The 23,308-nt window shown below is 39.2% G+C and overlaps 1 protein-coding gene across 1 annotated transcript; it reads left to right on the top strand.

Moving 5' to 3' along the window:
- Positions 1–16,214: 16,214 nt before the first annotated feature.
- On the top strand, positions 16,215–16,847 carry LOC131242024 (protein PELPK1-like). Its single transcript, XM_058240379.1, has one exon. The coding sequence runs from the start codon at positions 16,215–16,217 to the stop codon at positions 16,845–16,847; it is 633 nt and encodes a 210-aa protein (XP_058096362.1).
- The last annotated feature ends 6,461 nt before the right edge of the window (positions 16,848–23,308 follow it).

Genomic DNA, 23,308 nt, shown 5'->3' with positions numbered 1-23,308 from the left:
CTCGCTGTGGTGGGGTTTTACCACACTCATGGGTACTATGAACCTTTCACTGACCTAGTGTTGAAACTCTTGTGAGTCTACTAACGGGGCAAGAGTAAGGACACAATCCTTTAGAGGTATGCTACCGTGTGTTCCTATAAGATACCTTGGGACTTGCCATCGGATTGGGGTCACTTTTCAATGATCCGAACCATTCATATGATGGGCCTCACCATTGACAGGTGTCTTTTTATTTTATTTATTTATTATTATTATTTTTTTAAAACATCTTATATTAGGATATTTCAACCCTTTATGCATTTGATGTTTTCCTTGGGATATTGACACTCTCGAGCCGTTGTTTTATGGGTTGCAGATTGGAAGCTTAGGAGTTCCAATCTAGAGGATTTTGGAGGTATCCACCGTCAATTGTGTATCTTGTCCCATCAACGTTTAAATATGGGTCAGCCGCGCCCAAAAATTACAGTTATGGGATGATCCTAGCCGTCTGGTACGTAGCCAGCAAATGGATGCGTTGCATGTTCCGCATGCAAAATCAAATCGGTGGAATTGTCGAATTGGGGATATGATCAATCTACAGTGGGTCCCACTATTTGGGCGTCTCGGATTAGAGTTAGATGTTACAGTAGGGGAGCCGCCCCCTGTGTGTATTCCTTGACAGATGGAATACACTGGGACCCACCTGCTGAATGTTCCGATGATCAGAACCATCCATGGCATGTACTCTATGCTACATGGGCTACACGAGAACTTATGCCGAACGGATGATTGTTACTATCAATATCCATAGAGGAATTTAGAACAAGAAACGATGATCTTCGATAGCTCAGAAGTTAGGATAATCTGATTGTAGATTAATAGCTTATTTAGGCTATAACAACAATCTGAGCGGTTCAAATCGTAGGATCATCTCGGCATCTTGGCGCCATTGAGTGGTGACACACGCGGTGGATGTTGTGTCGCGACAGATGCAAAACAAACTTTTGGTTAGGTTCCTCTTCTCGCATCCCTCGCGTCCAGTTTAAAAATATAGTGGAATGAAAGCGTGCTGATAGTACATCAGAACGTGAGTGGGCCCCTGATGCACTGTCTCTACAAATGGGGTCCCAGATCTGTATTTGAGACCACTGATGGTGAAGATCTTCCTATCTGGAAGAGTTTTTTGACATCCTCATCCCCCATACGTTGTAAATTCCATACGATCAACTGTCTGGATGCAATAACTGTGGGCCCTGCTACATATTCATCTTAAATATGTTAGATAATCTGTTCCATGCATGATACACGTACTTTCACATTGACTTTTGTGTAACATGACATGTCATGCCACGTCATCAAATAAAGTTTTTTTTTTTTTTTTTTCACATGCTTCAACCATACTTGGTTGAGAAATGGTCCAGTGCGTTAATCGTATCTGTATACTTGGGCAGTCCGATCTATTGATCTGGACTGTCCATTAGATCTAGTTAGTGTTCCCTGGGTCATACTATAAAGGTCACACTGATTGGATGATAAATACATCCCTAAATTGAAATTTGAATAATCAGTGATCTTTTTTGAGTATCCTCCATACACAGAGAAACCCATTATGTAAACTGTTTGGATCATTGAAACTACTCTGCTTCAGTGTGTAAAGACTAGATGTACAATGTTGCAGTACTCGAGCATGTATTCTAGCAAATGCATGTAGTATTATTATTGGATGGATGAGAAAGTGAACTAAGAAGGCTAAGCATCATTCACCAACCTTGTTATTTTACTCAACCCTCCTTGTAATGCAAGGTAGCTTCTCAATTGCTACAACCCTCCATGTAATACAAGGTAGCTTCTCAATTGCTATAAGTGGATCTTTGCATTCCTACATTTCAATTCACTAGTTTTAATTACTTTAATCACAGTTAGTCTTTGAATTATTTCAGATTTAGATTTACATCTTTTTCTAGTTCTAGTTCTAGTTACTTTCAGAAAGCATACAAGTTCAGTCCTTGTGGATTCGACCTTGGTCTCATTGAGATTATTACTACATTACGATCTTATACTTGGAGTTATGAATAAGTTTTTGATAAGTCTACCAAAAGTTGAAATGGTTCATTTGACGTCGAACACCATATTCCTCAAGGGATAGTTACTCTGAATCCATGAAGCTTATTTGGACTCCTCACAGAGATGCATTAAATTCATAATAAGACATAGAAATAATTCTAATAAAATTCAAAATAAATTAATTAATTGCCTCATATGTATGTGTCTTTTTTACACCGTTAATACAAAAAACAAAATTAAAATTCATAATTACCAAAAATAACAAAATTCTAACTTTATTAGAAATTCTAATTCTAATAAAACTCTTCTAAATCATAATTTCTAAAAATAAAAATTCCAATTACAAGTTATTTCTTAAAAAAATTAAGAAAATTTAAACTCTCTCTCTCTCTCTCTCTCTCTCTCTCTCTCTCTCTCTCTCTCTCTCTTATATATATATATATATATATATATATATATATATATATATATATATATATATATATATATACACACACGGAAATGCTCACCTGCGAACCAGTTCGTATGTACTACATACGAACTTTTTTGAGAACCCATCATACGTGAGGTGGATCCAAAATCTGAACCGTTCATGTGAATCAGCACATCCTGAAACCCCCTAAGCCCAAGTTTTACTTTGATATGAAAGTTTGGTGGGCCATGAAAAACTGAAAACAATTTCCTCCCTTGATTTGCATTTCTCTTTGCTATGGCCCACCAGAATATTAGATCGGGGTGAAAATTTGTCACATGGCATTTTATGGGATTCCGCATCACATGGACCGTTCAGATTAGACACCCATGGCACGTGTGCAATGGTGCGCAGGGGAGCATGACTGTATATATATATATATATATATATATATATATATATATATATATATATATATATATATATATATAAATCGGAATTACTAAAAATAGTAATTTCTCTTAAATTTTGATTTTTGAGCTAACAGTTTGCGTTTTCTGGTGAAATGGACATATGCCATCCTCTTTGTAGATTGGTTCACTTCAAATGACCCGTTCCTGTAAAGATAGATAGGTTGTGCATCCCATTATAATACCTAGATCAAAAGTTAAGATCAATTTAGGGTCCATCATCTTTTGGTCAAACTATGCTAGCAAATTAATTTGTGCCACGCCCTACATCACCTGTCTAAAGTCGGAAGTGCCTCATTTGCCCAAGCACACGACTCTGCGTAAGATCGAAGTACCCCATTGCTGGACGTGCCGACTCTGCCTAAAATCGAAGTGCCACATTTGTCAGACGTGCCGACTCTGACGAAGCTCACATTGCCCACCATCCCTGCACATCCCTAGATCAGATATATCCCCACCGCTCCATGCCCCAGTTCCCACCGTCCACTTTCCCTCTGTCCACTTCAATCAACCGATAGTTCTTAAATGCCACCACACGTGTGGTGTGTCATGGGTGAGTGCATTTGTCCATTTGGCTTTATTTGATGGGTGATTTCATATATGTTCTTTCTTGTTGGAGCCTAACATGTTTTGCTATGTAATCAAATTTGATTTTCATTTGATATTGATGCGGTAGATTATTGAGCTTCTTCATCTCTTTTATTTCTCTGTTTTTATGTTTTGCTAATTTCATACACATATTGGAAACTTGCCCATCCACGTAATATCTGGTAAAAAAAAATTGCCTCGATCCTTTTCATTAAAAAAAATAAAAAAATGGAGCTGTTGCTCCTTAGGTGGGCCACATGCACGAAAGTGAAGTGACCCTTCAAAATAAAATGTCCTCCAGCCGTCCATATCTCTCTCTCTCTCTCTCTCTCTCTCTCTCTCTCTCGTGGCTATCAAATTAATGGTTGGAAAGAAACTGCTCAAGGTAGGGTTGCCTTCTGGAATGTAGGGATTATATATATATATATATATATATATATATATATATATATATATATATATATATATATATATATATCCATTGAAGAAAAGGCAAACTATACATCCACTTCCCGGCAAGGCCACAACCTATTATATACCCAAACACCATAACCCTTAGCCCAACCTAAGGCTACCCAGCCCCACCTTGTCTAAGGAAGAGATGCCCCCAACGATTAAGGGCAAATCACCCAAAGGGCGAAACACACGATGAGCTTGAGAGCTGCTCCCCCACCTAGAGAGACCATCCGCTACAACGTTTGCCTCCCTTAGCATATGAAAGAGAATAAACTTCCAAACCGTGCTTAAGGGCATCCACCCAGTTGTGGAGTGCCTGTTGAGTAGGTCCACCAGTCTTGAAGTCACTCACCACCTCTACCCTTCAAATGTCTAAATCCGCGCCCAAGAAAAGACCTTCAACCACTGTCCTGGCTTCAGCGTGGGTGTTGGACCCAAAGCATCTATTTTGTATGGATTGTGTTGGTCACAATTTTTATTTTTATTTTTTTTCTAATGTAATAAGCATCTCTTTCCATTGGTTTTAATATTATGTCCCTGTTAATAGATGATCAATTTGATATTCGAACAACAATGTCTTCATAGTGGGGCTTGCATTTCCATTCCCACCCACGTGTCACATTTATAGGGATCGGGGATTGTGTAGTGACCACAACACATTACTCTGTTGGGCCACGATGATGTATTTCTTTTATCCACGCTGTTCATACGTTTTGCTAGCACAATTTAGGGCATGAGCACAAAATTGAAACATATCCAAAGTTCAGGTGAATCACATCACAAGAAATAGTGAGGATAATAATAGCTATGGTTGAGACCTTCCTAAGGCTCACAGTAATGTTTATTTGTCATCCAACCTGCTCACAAGGTCATACAAACTTGAATGAAGAGAAAACACAAATATTAGCTTGATCGAGGCCCAGATGAAGAGAAAACACAAATATCACTTTGATCCAAAACTTCCATGGCCACTAAGAAAATTTCAATGTTAGGCATTCAATCCCCATTGTTTCTTATAAAATGTCCACTTGAGCTTTGGATATGCTTCAATTTTGGGCTCATGCCCTAAATGAGCTGGAAAAACGGATGGACAGTGTGGATAAAATACATAAATTAAGGTGGGTCCCACAATGGTGTTAGGCTCACACCATGTCTATTTACAAGTTATCCTATTAGTATAAAAGTTCGAGTCCCACCGTGATGTTCATTTGTAGGGGTGTACATGAACCGAGCTAGCTTGGTTAGCTCACTCGACTCGACTCGACTCGAAAAAGCTCGATTCGACTCGGTTCGAAGCCAAGTTCGAGCGGAGTTGAGCTGATTTTTTTAGCTCGAAAATGAGTTCGAGCTGGCCCTAGCTCGACTCAACTCGGATCGAACCCAACTCAAATTGAACTCGGATCGAACCAGTTCGGTAACTTGGTTACTATGATATTGATATTGCTCACCAAGTGTTTGATGAAATGACTCAACGAAGTGTGGCTGGTGGCAAGGAAGGTATGTATACGAAACAAACACCATTTTTTCTTGATTTTTGTTGCTTAGAAGGTGTTTGATAAAATACCTGTAAAACAACTGCTGTTGTATGTAAAACAGTGAGATTTTTAAGGATTTTGAAGGTGCAGTCCATGTGTTTGTGAAAATGCTGCACAAGCGAACTCGGCTCGATCTTGGCTTGAACTCGACTTGAACTGGCCCGAGCTGTTGACCGAACCTAGCTGAGCTGGCCAGTCAGGCTCGAAGACCGAGCTGAGCCGAGTTCAAGCTGGGGTCGGTTAGTGACACCCCTACTCATTTGTCATTGAAATAAGGCAAATTCACTCAATGGGTGGGGCCCAACTATAAATTTACCTGCTAACCAATGCCTCTTTCCTCTCACAGGCATCAATCGTACGTGGGTCCCCATACTTGGTCTTAAATATCTCTCTTTACAGTATACACAAGCGAGCAGCAGCAGCAAATTTTTTAAGACACGCAATTACTTGTTTTAGTTTGTTGATCTTAGTACTTAAATGGCCTTAGGTAAGTTTTTACAGAAAGAAATTAAAGATATTTAAATCATATGTGGGTGAGTCCATGCGCTTCACAATGTGTAGTTAATGATTTTGCTCGCTCCCTAAGAAACAAGAGTATGGTGAATATTTTATTCACATCCTTTAAATACCGAATTGGAACATTCTATTACAACTTTTGTTGTAGAAAGCAGGTACAATTCATCAGATGCATAACCTAATTTCACTATAAAAAAAATAAAATCAGCATGATATATAAAACTTCAATGGGCCACAACATGATGAACAATGCCAAATTATGACTAAAACCTCTCAAGTTCAAATGGTTTGGCCTGCTTGAGTTTTAGTTTAATATGATTGATTTTAATATTTTTTTAGAATTAATCCATCTTGGTTATTAGGACTTTATTGACCGGCTAGAGTTGAGAGAAAGATTCCTTCTCCACAACATGCATAACAATATTGGAATCTAAAGAAAGATGCAAATCATAAGATTTATGTAGTTTCCTTTCAGTACCTTCACAGATTCATGCCATTTCATTATGCTAAAAGGTAAGTAAAAAAAAAAAAGCTCTCAATTCTCAATTCAATGATGGCTCTCTCTCTCTCTCTCTCTCTCTCTCTCTCTCTCACACACACATACACACACACGACAGAATATATGTTACCCCAAACAAATTAGGATTTACCTAAAGTTTAATTTACTAAAATGCTGACTAGATGAACAGTACACCTTTGATGATTAAGCTCCATAGATCCTAACAATATTCACAACAATGTAGGCTCCACACAATGCTTATGGTTGCGTCGCATGGCTGTGAAATACCTGAGGTGAGAATTTGGTCAATTTAGCCTTAGGACCTATTTGGTTCCATGGAATCCATCCAAATTTTGTGTAAATTCATAATGATGGTGATCTGGACAATAAGAAACCCCTAAACATCCAAACAATACCAATCAACATACCAGATAATGTAAGGCTGCAATCACAACATAACTATAGTTCTTTGAAGAAGAGTAACAGAATAAAAAATAAAAAAGATCAACTATAGAATATATTCTAGCTAAGGATAAAAATTCCCTAAACCCCACAAGAAAACACAACGATCATGGCAACAACTACGTTAAGGCCAGAGAAGTGGCTTTTGGAAGTGGAAAACCATATGCCCTTTTAGAGTTGGTCGTTCAGAGCTCCTGATGATGAGGTTGTAGGAGATGAATGGGTGATGCAGTTAAAACAAGCCTCGTTTATATTGGCCTATGTGGAAAGAGTTGCCTTTAGTACTCCTGCACAGTACCGTGAGACTATGGGGAATGACGATTCGATCCGTTTTCGATGAAACTAAATCAAATAAGCCCTTGTTACTATGGGGGAGTTTTTTTTTTTTTTCCTTCCTTGCAAAATTTCACAGGAAAATTCTTCATAAATCCTAGATTTCTCAAAGAATCCTCCCACTAATCAAAATACTGTCATATTGTTTTTTGAAAAGGAAAATTATCAAATTAAAGTACCCTCATATATTATATTATTTTTCTTTAAAAAATTATAAATCAGAAATTTTTTGGGGCCCACGTGTATGTGTACTATGACATTTACCCTGTCAAACGCATGCATCCAACCGTAATAATCACACTAATCACAAATATTTATGATGGAATCACATATAAGTTACATGTACATTTTCACAATAATAAAAAATATTTATAATGGAATCACTGTATAAGTTAAATGTACATTTTTGTGCTGGTAAGTGGTGCCTATTATGGGTCCCTACTCATGGCTTAGTGGTAGACTTACAAGAGTTTCAACATTGAGGTTATGGGAGTTGGGAGGCAACGGGAGCAAATACGAACAAAGCATGCACAATTACATACGATTTTTATATGGAAAATCATTTTGGAAAAAAAACCATGACACAAAGTAATATCGATTCACTATAAAAAAAATTTTAAAAAAAAATAAAAATATAAGAGATAAATGCACTTATAATTCAGAAATCCCTCGTTCTCCTCTAAAAACCCTAGAAATGTTTAAGCCCTTATTGGAATATCTTAATCCCGCAATTACACACATGATATATAGCATAACATGCCGAATAGAAAACTAATCACGCAATTACGCAAAATTAAGCGCGTCGTCGATCTAAGCATCGATCGAGCAATCCTTGATCAATCGAGATCTCATATTCAATTAATCAAACATGCTCAAAACTATCTAGAGAATTTACAAGTATATTCTGAATTCTGTTGATCGATCAGCTCGACAGTTCGATCGATTGAAACTGTCCAAAACTGTCCAGCGACCAATCTATACAAATCGTAGTTCAGTCGATTGATTGACCAGTGTGGTCAATCGATTGATCCCCTGTTGCATGTACAGATTGCAGACATCTCACAACAATCTCCATCATGCCTTCAATCATCATGAACCACAACTCCATCTCTAATCGGATCCATCCTAGCCTCACTATCGTTGTTGTTTTTCATGCACACTCCGTCTTCAACATTTCACCAAACCCAGAGAAGTCTAAAAGAATTGGAACTTCTCTGTGAGAACCACATTTGTAAGCATGTCCGCCGGATTCATACTCGTGTGGATCTTCTCGAGAGCTGCCTTCCTCAAGCACCTATCAAATACAATGATGACGAACATCAATATATTTAGTTCCAGAATTGTAAATCGAATTCTTCACAAAATTGATCGCACTTTCACTGTCATAATTAACCGGCACAGCCTCCTACTGAAGTGTTGAAATCCGAGTTCGTTCATCATTTTAAGCAACCAAATACCTTCTTTGAAAGCCTCTGTCACCACTATATACTCGACTTCGGTTGTGGAAAGAGTAACCACAAACTAAAGTTTTAACATCCAAGCGATCGCTTTACCCGCTAATACAAACAAGTAACTGGAAGTCGACCTTCTGTTATTTGCATTTCCTGCATAGTTCGAATCCACGTAACATACTAAAGTTTTCCTTATAATTTCTCAAATATGAAGACATAATCCGATGTACCTCGTAGATAACGAAGTAGTCATTTCACTGCCTCCCAATATTGCTTTATGGGGTATGACATGTATCTGCTCATAACACCAATTAGATGTGAAATATCTGGTCACGTAGAGATCATGATATACATCAAACTACCAACTACGCTTGAATAGAGCAAACGAGAATATAACTTGCTTTTTTTTATCTGTAATGGGATATTATTATGAAGAAAGCGTAAAGTGAGCACTATGAGGTGTGCTAACTGGCTTAGCTTTGTTTATCCCAAAACTTCACCAATATTTTCTTAAGATATTATGCTTGAGACAATTATAAACTCCTCCTCTCCTTATCTCTATGTATGTCTATGCCGAGAATATTCTTTGCAGCCCCTAAATCTTTCATTAATTCAAATGTCCCTAATAATTATCTTTAATATATTGATCTCAGACATACTTTGACTGCCAATAAACACTTTATCAACATATAATTAATACCAATAAAATGAATCATCCATCACTTAGTGTATTGAAGTAGACACAATAATCATATTCATTTCTAATAAACCACCAACTCATCATAAAAGTATCAAACTTCTTGTACCACTTCCTAAGTGACTATTTCAAGTTATACAACGATCTCATTAACAATATACAAACCTTATTCTCTGACCCTTCTTCTTTGAACCCTTTTGTTTACTTCATATAGATCTATTCTTCTAATTTTTCATGTAGGAAAACAATCCTAACAACTATTTGCTCCAATTTTAAATTATACTGGGCAACCAACGCTAATACAAATTTGATAGATACTTATTTGATAACCGGTGTAAAGATCTCACTTAAGTTGACTCCTTCTTTCTAAACATATCCTTTCGCCACCAATCTGGTCTTATATGTATATTGTTTCTTTTGATAAATCCACTTATACTTGGTCGTTTTAAGCCCAATGGGAAACTCCACCAAGTCTTATGTCTCATTCTTCTAAAGAGAGTCAATCTTGTCTTGCATTGATGACATCTACTTTTTAGCATCTGGGTCATTTAGTGCTTCTTAGAAGGTAAACGGATCCCCTTCATCTATAATGAAGGTGAATGCAATATTTGAGTCATCTATGTATCTCGTTGGTAATATACGATCTCTATGTGAATCTCTCCTCATAGGTAGCTTCTCCACTTGCTCATGTATCTTTTGTTGCGGCTCGGCTTTATCTTGCGTTTCCCCCTTATCGATTTCACATCGATCACTATTGATTTTTCTAGTTCTTTGTGTTCTTTCTTACAGAACAAAGAATCTCCATCAAACCTAATGTCACGACTAATTGTGATCTTCTGTGTGACCTGGTCATAAAACATATTTTCCTTCACACTATTAGTATAGTTTACAAAGGTATACTTTTTTGCCATTTGGTCTACCTTATCTCTCTCAACTGACGGTACATGTATCACAACCAAATACTCAAGGCCCTAAGTAATCAACATCATGACTACTCCACACTTCTTCTATAATGTTACAACTAATTAATCGACGTAGATGGAGACTGATTCACTAAGTAATAAGTCGTATTAATGGTATCAATTCATAGCTCCTAGTTTAACGCAACGTTGCTCAATAAATTTCAAGCTCTCTGCAAGAGAGCTTGATTCATCCGTTCTGTTATACTATTCTACTATGGTGTATATCTGACAATGTTATGTCGTACAATCCCCTTATCTTTATAAAATTGGTTAAATTCCTTCGAAGTGAATTCGTCTCCATTATATATCCTCAAAATTTTTGACTTCTGCCCTAATTATTTTTCTACCATTGACTTCCATACCTTGAGGGTGGTGAAAATATTGAATTTGCACTTCATAAAGTACATCTAAACATTTCTAGAGTATTCATCTATAAACAAAATGAAAATTGATGACCCTCCTCTAAAAATAATAGATGATGGCCACTATACATCAGAATGTATATAATCAAGCACCCGTTTACTAACATGTTTACCAAATTTTAAAAATAATATTGCGATTGTTGACCATATATACAATACTCGCATATATCAAAATCAACACTTTTAAATGTAAAAATAAAGGAACGATCAAAAAAATACCTTCATGTCATGCTCACTCATGTGGCTTAGACATGCATGCTGCAAATATGACGACGTGGACTCTGCTAGACGCTACAACTCTACCCAATATAGTATTCTTAATGAACCTGTAAAAGTTAATGTTCCTCTACGCTTTCATCACCATGAGTTACCCCTTTAAAACCATTAGGATACGATCAAACCTGTGCACTGATCCAACACCAAAAATAATACATTCAATGTCATTGCCCATAAATACATGGCCACCATTAGACTCGTCGTAACTGGTGAACCAATTTCGATGAGGACATATGTGATATGATGCCCTCGTGTCCAAAATCAACTCATTCCCACATTCATCATATAGGTGACCGACCTTAAACACTAACACGACACTACAAATGCTTGTACCTATATCAAATTTCATTGAATTTGCCTCCCTCGATGAATCATTTAATTTCTCCACTTTCTGGGTTTTAGGATTCTAACAATCCTTCTTCATCATATGCCCCAACTTGCTATAGTTCCATTACTTCATATTTCCATTACCCTTAGACTTGTACCGAGATTGCAAGTTTCCCTTTTTCCCACTTAGAACTTTTTCTCCTAACTATCAACGTACCCGTAGATGAACCACTGTCATTGTCCTTCTTTCTCAAAAGCTTTAAATGAAGGGTTAAGATGACAATTTCGACATCAATGGTCTCTCTTTCGTGACACATATATAATGTTTACAGAGCTATCGTAAGTCTCTGGAAGAGAGTTCAATAAAATTAGGGCTTAATCTTTTTCTCCAATTTTCACTTTCATACTCATCAATTTGCAAATAATCTAATTAAACATGCTGATGTGATCATTAAGATCCAACTCTTCCCCCATCTTTATATTATAGAATTCCTTTTTCAGATACAGACTATTCGGTGGCAATTTCGTCATGTACAAGCTATCTAACTTCTTTCAAAGTCCTGTGGTGTTCTTTGGATTAAGGACATTATAAAGAACATCATTCACTAAACATAGTAGGAATGATATGTTTTCGGTCTTTCATCCAACTCTACACACTCTTCATCATTCATAGATGTTGGGTGCTTCTCTACACCAAGGAGTGCATGTTACCTCAGCCTCCCTGGAGCGCGTCTCCACCTCGACAACTAGGACTTTGGCCTCAGCCAGACAGGTCTCTACCTATTGGCCCTTGCCACCAGCTCAGCTACCCTAACCAACAAGTTGACCTTCTCATGTTCCTCAGCGGCTAGCCAAGAGGCGTTGGCCTTGCGATCCTCTAGTGATACCCTTAAGGCCTCTTGGAGGACTTCGACCTTCGTGTGAGCCACCACCTGGGCCTCCGTGGCCATCGCTAGCTCTAAAGCCTTTATATGCAGCTCGTGTAACGACCTTGAGCTTCCTTACGTCATCCACTTGACCATTTAGATCAATCGAGAATTAGCGGATGTAAAAATAAAGAGGAAAGGTCGGGACAATGTCAAAAAAATGTTCACCTTAATGTGCGAGGCCACCATGGTTGAGAGGAGGAGGTCCCTGCTGAACTAGAAGACCTCTCATCTTCACATTCCATAATTCGAAGTTATTTTTTTAGGTGAACTTCTCCGTTTCACACTTTACGTTCGATCCCTTCATCGACATGTTTCATATTCAAAATCAGATCCCCAACATGTAACTCTGATACCATTTGTTGGGAAGCCACGAAAGCAAACCCCAATACCAATGATAAAACAAATACAAACAAAGCATACACAAGTACACATGATTTTTACATGAAAAATCTTTACGAAAAAACTCCACAGCAGAAAGCGATAGCAATTCGCTATGAAAATGAAAATACAAGAGATGGATGCACTTACAATTAAGAAAACTCTCATTTTCTCCTCTCAAAACCCTAGAAATGTTTAAGCTCTTATTGAAATAACTTAATTCCACAATTAAACCCATATATATAACATAATACATGGAATAGAAAACTAATCAAGCGATTACATAAAATTACATGCACCATCGATTTAAGCATCAATCGATCGATTGAGGTTCCATGTTCAATCCTCAAAACTATCAAGAGAGTTTATAAGAATATTTTCAATTTTGTCAATTAATTGACCTGACAATTCGATTGATCGAGATTGTCCAAAACTGTCCAGCGACCAATCTGTATAAATTAAGGTTCACTCGATTGATCAACCAATGTGGTCGATCGATCAATCCCTTGTTGCATGCACGGATTGAAGACATTTCACAACAATGGGTTCAAATACCTATTGTAGTGTGAGAGGGGTGTTTTAAAAAGTGGTATATATTATTCTTTTACATCATCACTCACGTTTTGTTGGAATAATTAAAATTTTATTATTCTAAACATAAGCTGGATGCATCTGTTGCATGCGTTGGATATCATACAAATACAACGTTTTCCATCATTTTTCACACTTTTTTTTTTTTGAGAAAGGTGAGAACACACCATTTATAATTTTGTTAATAATATATATATATATATATATAACTTTACAATAGTTTAATTTGTGTCAATGGTATGCATATGTTCAATTCTACAGTGCTTGCATATCAAGAACCATACTTCACAATAGCATCAAACAACTCCTGTAACGTGTTAAAAGATTAAATAAAATAAACACTTAACCGCAAAATTCCACGGAATGCCTCTGCCAACTCGCATACCATCCACGCTATTAGGAAAGTAATAAAGCGGAAAATGTGATAGGCGAGGCCAATAGTTTTGGTGGCACCTATGTGAAAGGTTTATAGATATATAAAAGCGTGTATGGTAGGCGAGTTGGCAGAGGCATCCTGGGGAATTTTGCGGTTAAGTGTTTATTTTATGTTATTTTTTAACACGATACAGGAGTTGTTTGATACTATGGCGAAGTATATATGATTCTTGATATGCAGGCACTGTAAAATTGAACATATGCATACCATTGACACAAATTAAACTACTGTAAAGTTATAGTCCCAATATCAGATTTACCCAGCAATCCCAACTTTTGATTATTATTTATTGAAATAGAATCAAATCTTGAATTATTTTTTTCATTTTTAACGTAGAATAACCGTCCACCAATCCGATAATCACATGAGCATAATTTTCTGTCTCATGATTACATGTAAACTGGGACCCATAGTATGCACAGTTTAATTTGAATTACTTGTATGCAATTAAAGTAATTTCTAAGTGCCTGCGTATCATCCCTCACACTCCGCCGGAGTATCAAAGTTGGTCTCTTTTACAACCGCTTCTTTGTCCGTTTGGCACGTCATGCAAATGCCGTACGCTATCTCTACGTGCATTGCACGTACCCATCCACAAGCATTTCACTGTCCCATGCATGATACACGCCCTTGGTTGCGTTAGCTACTTTCACGTTGACTTTTATGGGAACGGATTGGCTACTCCCCCTGACACCAGTCAATGGCTGGTGGTCGGTGCTCTGTGGGCCCCACCATGATGTATGTGTTTCATCCATGCCGTCCATATATTTTTACAGAAAATTTTACGGTATGAGACCAAAAATGAGATATATCCCAATCTCAACTGGACCACATTACTGGAAACAGTATTGAATGAGCGTCGACCATTAAAAAAATTTTGGTGGCCATAAAAGTTTCGGATCAAGCTGATTTTTGTTTTTCCCTTCATCTGGGCCTGTATGACCAAATCAACAGATTGGATGTCAAATAAACAGTACAGTGGACCTTAGGAGGATTTTAATGGTGGACATCCAATCACTACTGTTTTCATGTGGTGTGGACCATCTGAGACTTATATACCTCTAATTTTTGGGATAAAGCCCTAAAATAATATTTAAAAATGGATGAATGGAACGGATGAAACACATACATCATGGTAGGGCCCACAGAGCACCGACCACAGCCACGGGACTGGTGGCAGGGGGAGTAGCCAATCCGTTTCCGACTTTTATACCTCATGATATGCAACGAAGTCTCTCCATATCTATCGAGTCGCTGCGTTTCTTCCACCTGCGTTCAACCATACTTTCTAATTTCTCTAAGAGATCAAATGATCCGGTGATCTCAGAACAGTTTAGATCTAGTGTTCGTAGTTGCATCTGGGAACTTAGGGAGTCTGATCTACTGATCTGGACTGTCCATTAGATCTAGCTCTTGTTCCATGGGGTACAATATAAAGGTCACACTGATTGGATGATAGATATTCATCGACTGTCTTTTTTCATAGCCGTCCATTTTCCAGGCCATGGTTGGATGGGCAAGACTGCCTTATAACAGTAAATCTTCAGAAATACAAGCTGGTCATGATGAGTTGTAACAAATAGATGACTTGGACGGCTGATTGGGCATATTTCTTCATGACTGTCAATTCTACAGGCCACTGATCAGATAAGTAGAATCGTTTTTTCTGGTCAAATTTTTGCCTGATGAACTATGAACAGTGTTCTGGACTAAATGGACAGCCGGATTTATCAGTTCGACTGCCAAAGTGGCCAGATGCAACTAGGAGCAACAAGTTAGAATTCTCTTAAGAGCACTGGATTATTTCTCTAATGAGCTCGTATCGTACGTACGTATTATCTCGAAAAGCTTTGATACTCTGGCAGGGCGTGATGAACTATAGTCAGGTACATAGACATCGCATACGTGGAACACAATTATTCAAAATAAACTGTCCAAAGTATGTGCCCCAGTTTAGATATATCATTAACAAAAAATCTGTGTTATCTGATTATCTGATTGTCAGATTGGTAGACACTAAAAGAACGGTTAGAAATGAAAAAAATCCATTGGTTTTGTTTCAACAAACGAGTGTCCAAAAATCCGACATTAAGACTATTCATCCAATCTGGATTTGGGAGTCCCACAACGTATTTGTTTAATATAAGTTGAATATAGGGCACGTGTACAATTTCAGTGTGCATGTGTATCAAGCATCATAAGCGGCCGGAGTATCAAATGTAATCTATTTTTCATAGATGGGAAGGTGAACTAACAAGACTAATCACCATTACCAACCTTAGCAATTTTCTTCATCTACTTTTGAGTTTTCCAAATAAACAAAGCATGACTAAACGTAATCCCCTTCAGCTTCACCCCTATAAAATCCCCCATCCTGCCACTCTTTCCACATTGCAGTTTCTTCTCTCCTTCATCTTCTACCATTTTCAAGATGACTTCTCACAAATCCTTCCTCATGCCTTTTCTCATTGCTCTGGTCTTGTTGTGTGTAGACCAAACCGCTTTCGCTACCCGGCATCTTCTTGATGTCTCAGAGCCATCCCTGCCTACGATTCCTACTCTTCCTAAGGTAGAATTACCTCATTTGCCTGAAATACCCACTCTACCTAAAGTTGAAGTTCCTCATTTGCCCGACGTCCCGACTCTTCCTAAACCAGAAGTTCCTCATTTGCCCGACGTCCCGACTCTTCCTAAGGTAGAAGTGCCTCATTTGCCCGAAGTCCCAGCTCTCCCTAAGGTTGAAGTGCCCCATCTGCCCGACGTGCCTGCTCTGCCTAAGGTGGAAGTTCCTCATTTACCTGATGTGCCAGTTCTACCTAAGGTAGAAGTGCCTCATTTGCCCGACGTGCCAGCTCTGCCCAAAGTGGAACTGCCCCATTTGCCCGAAGTGCCGGCTCTTCCTAAGGTGGAACTGCCCCATTTGCCAGAAGTGCCGGCTCTGCCTAAGGTGGAACTGCCCCATTTGCCGGAAGTGCCGGCTCTGCCTAAGGTGGAAGTGCCTCATCTACCTGATGTGCCGACTCTGCCGAAGCCCACATTACCCACCGTCCCTGAACATCCGTAGATCAGATGTGTTCCACTGTTCCGTGCTTCAATCTCCACCGTTCCTTTTCCCGCTTCCCACCCCAATCTTAGTCTTTAAATTCCATATGATGGAGTTGATGGTCACCCTTCTTAGTAGTACGTGCACTTGCATTGGAGTGATCAGATCATTTAGTAAGGGCACCACACGTGTGGTGTGTCATGGGTTATGTATTTGTTCTTTTGGTTTATTTTGTTCGCACGTGTGATTCCATGTATGTTGTTTTATTGGAGTGTATTAAGATTTGATATGTATTAGGACTCATGGAGTTTGATTACGTACATTTGATATTGATGTGGACTTGCATGGAGCTCTTGATCTGTTTCGTCTATCTGTTTTTCATGTTTGCTACTTCCACACACGTGTGGAGACATGGCCATCACATGTACGGACACGAGGCAATATCTGGTTGAAAAAAATGCACGGATCCTCTGCTTAAAAAATGGGTTGCTTGCTTCTCAGGTGGGCCACAATGGACAAACTGAACTGATGGTTAAAACAATTTTTCCTAGCCGTTCATTTGTTTTGCATGTTGTGGTACACTTGTGGTGCATGAAATAGCCCGATCAAAGTATTCAAAATTAGTTATTTAACTGGAAGAACGGCAGTTACATAACGATAATGGTCATGACCGTTACGCATTATGGGGTCAAAATAGCCATTCCAGCCATTATAGAAACAGCAGGCTGTAACGGTTCGTAACGGCCCTGTAACAATTTGGTTCCGTATCGGCCCTGTAACAATTCCTTAATGGTCTTGTAATAGCTCCTGTAACAATTCCGTAATGGTCTTGTAATAGCTCCGTAACGATCCTGTAACAATTTTTTCAAAAAATAAAAATTAACTGTTACGGCCCTACCATAACGATAACTGCGGTGGCCACCGTTATCGTTTTGAAACACATTGGGCCAGATTCTTAGGCGAGAATATTTCAACATTATAGCCCATTTGATGGAAAGATCTGATCTCACACAAGTGTTTCATGTTAGCAGGTGTGACTGATTGTAGATGGCCAGGGCTCCCGCAAAGGAAACGGATTGGCTACTCCCCCTGCCACCAGCCAATGGCTGATGGTCTGCGCTTTGTGGGCCCCATCATGATGTATGTGTTTCATCCATTCCGTCCATCTATTTTTCTAGATCAATTTATGATAATACAAAAAAAATTAGGTATATCCCAGTCTCAAGTGGACCACATTACAGGAAACACTTTTGGATGAACTTCGGCCATTAAAACTTTTTTGGGGGCCATAAAAGTATTGGATCAAGTTGATCTTTGTTTTTTCCCTTCATCTGGGTCTTTATGACCTAATCAACAGATTGGATGTCAAATAAACAGTACAGTGAGCCTCAGGAGGATTTAAATGATGGATATCCAATCACTATTGTTTTCCTGTGGTGTGGTCCACCTTAGATTTATATCTCTCTTATTTTTGGAATAAAGACCGAAAATGATATTTAAAAATGGGTGAACGGAATGGATGAAGCACATACATCATGGTGGGGCCCACAGAGCACTGACCATCAGCTCCGTGGCTGGGTGTCAGGGGGAGTAGCCAATCCGTTTCCCCCCGCAAACCCCTCTCCATGCAAACGAGAGTTTTCACGTGAATTTCATGCAGAGGGGACGTACGCTGAGTGCGATGAAAGGAATTACGTTAGCTACTGCAATGAAACGTTTCGTTTCTAAAAAGGTAAAATAAAGAGGAATTTTTCATATGCATTTATCCGGTGGTCCCCATCACATATGGCCCATTATTGTAGACAAAATTGTATCTATAGGATGATCTGGTGGGTCCACAGCATGCAAAACGAGTCACACGTGTGTAACAACAAACCAGCTAATAAGGCGACCCTCCTTACGGAAAGAACATAGATTCAAAGAAGTATGATCATCAGGTGGGCCAGGCATGCATGTGGGTAGAATCTGAACCGCTGGGTCAATTTCATTTAACCGTTCATTTGTTTTATGCAGTTGTGGTCCTTTGATGATCGTACAGGGTTGGATAACTTGATGAGGGGCTCTTATGTTGCACACGTGTGCTTTGTTTCCACATGTGAAGCAAGCGAGTTGAACTAGCTAATATTCTTCATTAAAATGGGATGAGCAATCAGTTGAGCATCTGGTGTGATATGACCATCCATTTTTAGGATACTGCAGTCCACTAGATTGACAACCTCGAGTATTTTAATTGCATGGTAATCAATCAGGATGGTGGGGCAGAAATTCAAAAATTGGTGGAGCAACAACTCCTTGTCACACCACAACGATGTTAAACCTGGGCTACAACAAATCCGGATCAATCATAGGTATTAGAATCCAAATCTAACAGTACTATAAGTGCTCTTCGGAACATGATAAACAAAGATAGAATAATATAATAATATAGAATAACTAATAGTAAAGCAATCAACAACATAACACAATGATATATTTTTACTTCCTATAAAAAAAACCACGTGACTAAGTGACAGAATTTTAATATAATCCCTGTCACTGTATATCGTTCATCCATGCTGTCCGTCCATTTCTCCAGCTCATTAATTTTAAGGCTGTGAGCAAAATATAAGCATATCTAAAGCGCAAGTGGACCACACCACAGGAAACAGAGTGAGAGGCCTTCCTAGGTTCCACAGTGATTTTTTTTTTTTTTTTTTGGTCATCCAATTTATTCATAAGATCACACGGACATGGATGATGATTATTTTTTTTTCATCCAATTTGTTCATAAGATCACACATACATGGATGAAGGGAAAACACAAAAATAAGCTTGATCCAAAACTTCTGTGGACCCCAAGATTTTTTCAACTGTAAATGTTAAATTCACACTGTTTCATATGGTGTGGTCCACTTTAGCTTTAGATATGCTTCATTTTTAGGCACAAGCCCTAAAATTATCTGCTAAAACGGATGGACGGAATGGATAAATTACCTAAATCACAGTGGGCCCCTCAGAGTTTACTCCATGGTCGACTTAGCGAGTCTGACCGAGTCGGGATCGAGTCAATCCCACAAGCGAGTTTCTCAGCCACTTGGGTCGAAATCTCACCGAGCCGAGTTCATTCGGTTGGGTTTCGAGTCAAGTAAGCGAGTTATAGGACTACAAAGCCCGCAAGAACAATGCTGTGTAGGCTGCCTACAACGATAAATCCCGTTCATCCAATCAGATGGACCACATCTGGGACGAGCCATATAACAAAATGAGATAGATCGTAAGTTTGTAGCTACCCCATTCATCACCTGATTTTGGACGGTAAAAAAAATATTTAGAGAAACATTTAAAGAATATTGCACTTTGCTAGCACCCAAATACTACACTTTATTGGCTCTGGCCCACCCATGATGTGGCCCATCAATAGGTCGATCTAATCGACCTGTACATTCATCAGTCTTATTGATAAAACACTAACCTATGCCCGGGCGTGGGTTCGGTTGATCCCTCACCGTGGGGCCCACCCTGATATATGTTCCTTACATCCACGCCATCCATCCGTTTTCGCAGCTCACGGCATAATCACAAAAAATGAAGGAGATCCAAATCTTAGTTTGACCATACCACAGGAAACAGAGGTGATTGAATATCCACCATTAAAAATTCTTCAAGGTCACCAGAATGTTTATTTTCCATCCAACCAGTTGATAAGGTCACAAAGAGCTTGATGAAGGGACACACAAATATCAGCTTGATTCAAAACTTTTGTAGCCTACAAGAAGTTTTTAATGGTCAAAGAACACTTTCTCGAAGGGTATGGTCCGCCTGAGATTTGGATCTGCTTCATTTTTGGGATCATGTCCCAAAATTAGGTTTCGAAACGGATGAACGGTGTGAATTTAAGGCACATACATCAAGGTGGACCCCGCAGTAAGGGATCCACCCACCCAGGTGGATCCGGGGTCGCAACTATCCGCTTCCCCTATACGCCCAAAGGATCCGGTCAAAACCCTTCACGAAAGAGGAAAATGTAGAAAGAGAAGATACAAAGCTGGCCCAAGCAAGACGCTAGCTGCCCAAGGTAGCAAATATGGTCTTAAAAACCAGAGTTGTGTTTGTTTGTTTTTTTTTTTTTTTTTTTTTTTTTTTTAACACACGCACACACACACCCCACACACTCACGCCGTAGTGGGATTTCACCACCTATGGATGGTCGAACCGTCGAGAGTCCACCACCAGAGCAAGAGTAAGGATCCAACCACAGTTGTGGTTGAGCCCACAACTCAAACGGTAGCAATTCAACGAAATTAGTTATCTCCTTCATGTTTTGGCCATTTTTATCCACCAAAAATACAATCTCTCAAAAGTTACATCTGATCATGAATATGAGTTGATCTATGATCAGGTACGAATTCCTCACACTTTAATATGGACCCCACCCACGTGGTCCACCTATGATTAACAAGGACCATCGAATATGATGAATCCACCACAGATTGCACATGATCCAAAACAAAAATAAACCATGATTGAATAATCAGAGCCAGCCGTTTCGCAGGTGGGCCGGCAGAAAAAAAAAAAACCAAACCAAGAGTAAAATGGTCACACTGACCATTTCGCAGGTTCTAATTTGAATGGCACGATCATCCAAATCAAGCTGATATTGAGTCCATGTGCAATCCATGGTAGACCACTCCTATCCAATGGCCAGTCTCGACAATAGGTGGGCCTTCCTGGGACCCACATGAATTCGTACCTTAACAAGGTACCTCAATATTCCTAATTTATGTAGATCTCATCTGTTCAATGCCTTTGGTAAGCTACAGCTTTCTTTGACATTCTGGACAAATATAGATGAGAAGGTAAGCTAACATTTCCCAACCACATTCTTATAACTTCTCTCCTCTTAATCCAATCCATCCAAGCCGTTCGTCCCATCTAACCATGTCCTTTGCTCATTGCTTTAACAATGTCCATGATCATCAGAACGGGACATGCTTCCCTCCATCTTTTAGACTCACTCGAGCTAGTGTACCTGCCTCACGGTTTGGCTCTTACTAATCCCACTTACACAACGGTGATGACATTACCACCAATGTTTCATGGCCTACCTCACCAACATGCCAGCCATCACGTTGCCACCATTGACTTCTACAATCATCCATTCCAAAAACAATCCCTTCAATCCCAGCCACAGTTCCTAGAGTCCCTTCTCTCCCTACCGTCGACTTCTCAATTTTGTTGTTTCTCTCATCCGTGCCGTCGAAACGCTGGGCTGTGGAATCTAAGAAGCACATCCACATAACACCTCTCTCTCTATGAGGAATAATGGCTGTGCGATTGTTCATGTACATTTGTATGCATACTGATTCCCTGTACTTGAAAGTGTTGCTTCGATCTATTAGTTTTTGTACGAGTGCTGGACACGGTTCAGGATCCTGACTGTTGATCTAATCCACTCACCATGGATGGACCGTCTGAAAAAAATTGCACGAAATGGAAGATAAAAGCCACCAATCTAGGGCCTTTTCCAGTTGAAAGTGGACCACTGCTAGATTTCCCGGTCAAAAAGAAGCATTCGATGGCTCAGAGCTTCCAATCTTGATATTTTTCAGCAACCAACCAATGGTCTGGGTCGACAGAACCTACTTGTATTAACTCAGAGCTCGAGGAAATAGTGCATAGAGGGATTATAGAACCCTCATGCATCATAATGTGAAGTGTCCAGATGTGGCCATTCCGTACAAACAGACCCCATAGTTCATTGATCAAGACCGTTTGTCTGCCAGGCCTCGCCCTGGTTAGGGAGTGACCCAGAACCCTCCAAGATCAGAATGCCTTAGCGATGTGGCCTTTTTCTGAACTATTGTTGCACTTTTCTGTTCACCGTGTATCTCAAGCCACTGATCAAAGGGCTAGGAAACTCCAATCTACCTATTTTTTGGGGCCATGTGCATAGCATTGGGGCCCATTAGATCAATGGTCAGGATCATTAAACCACAAGCCCCACTTGTCTGAATCATCTGATCATGATGCATTGAGACCTTATAATTCCTCTTCTAAATTATGTCCTCTTAACAGCTGAGATCGATGCTGGAATGATATTTGACAACCAGTTGTTTGGTGAAACAATGGAGAAGGAAATCGGCCCGATCAGATGAGGAATGGTCACATCCATCTCAATGGACAACAAAGTTACCCTCCATTGAGTTGCATACTGGCGTATACCATATCATAGCCACCGAAAGGTCAATCATACCTTGAAGTTCACCGGCCACAGATAATCAGGCCAATCCATTTTCATGTAGGCCACTGTAGAAAACCACAGAAAATATGGACAGCCAATGGATTAGCTCAATGTACATGTGCAGCCCACCTGACAAATCGACTGGCCTGATTCTTGCAGCTAGCAGTCTTCAAGGTGGTCACCAACCCTTTCGGCAACTCAAGTACTTAATAGATAGTACCTTGCTGCCCTCTTATCAGATTTTGTCAGGTTAATTTCATGA

Source organism: Magnolia sinica, chromosome 4 (assembly GCF_029962835.1).
Source record: "Magnolia sinica isolate HGM2019 chromosome 4, MsV1, whole genome shotgun sequence".
Taxonomy (NCBI): Eukaryota; Viridiplantae; Streptophyta; class Magnoliopsida; order Magnoliales; family Magnoliaceae; genus Magnolia; species Magnolia sinica.
The sequence above is the reverse complement of the archived record's forward strand: the minus strand, read 5'-3'. Positions and strand labels throughout refer to the sequence as shown.

Coding starts and splice junctions, on each gene's coding strand:
- LOC131242024 (XM_058240379.1), top strand. CDS start 16,215: ATGACTTCTCACAAATCCTTCCTCATGCCTTTTCTCATTGCTCTGGTC.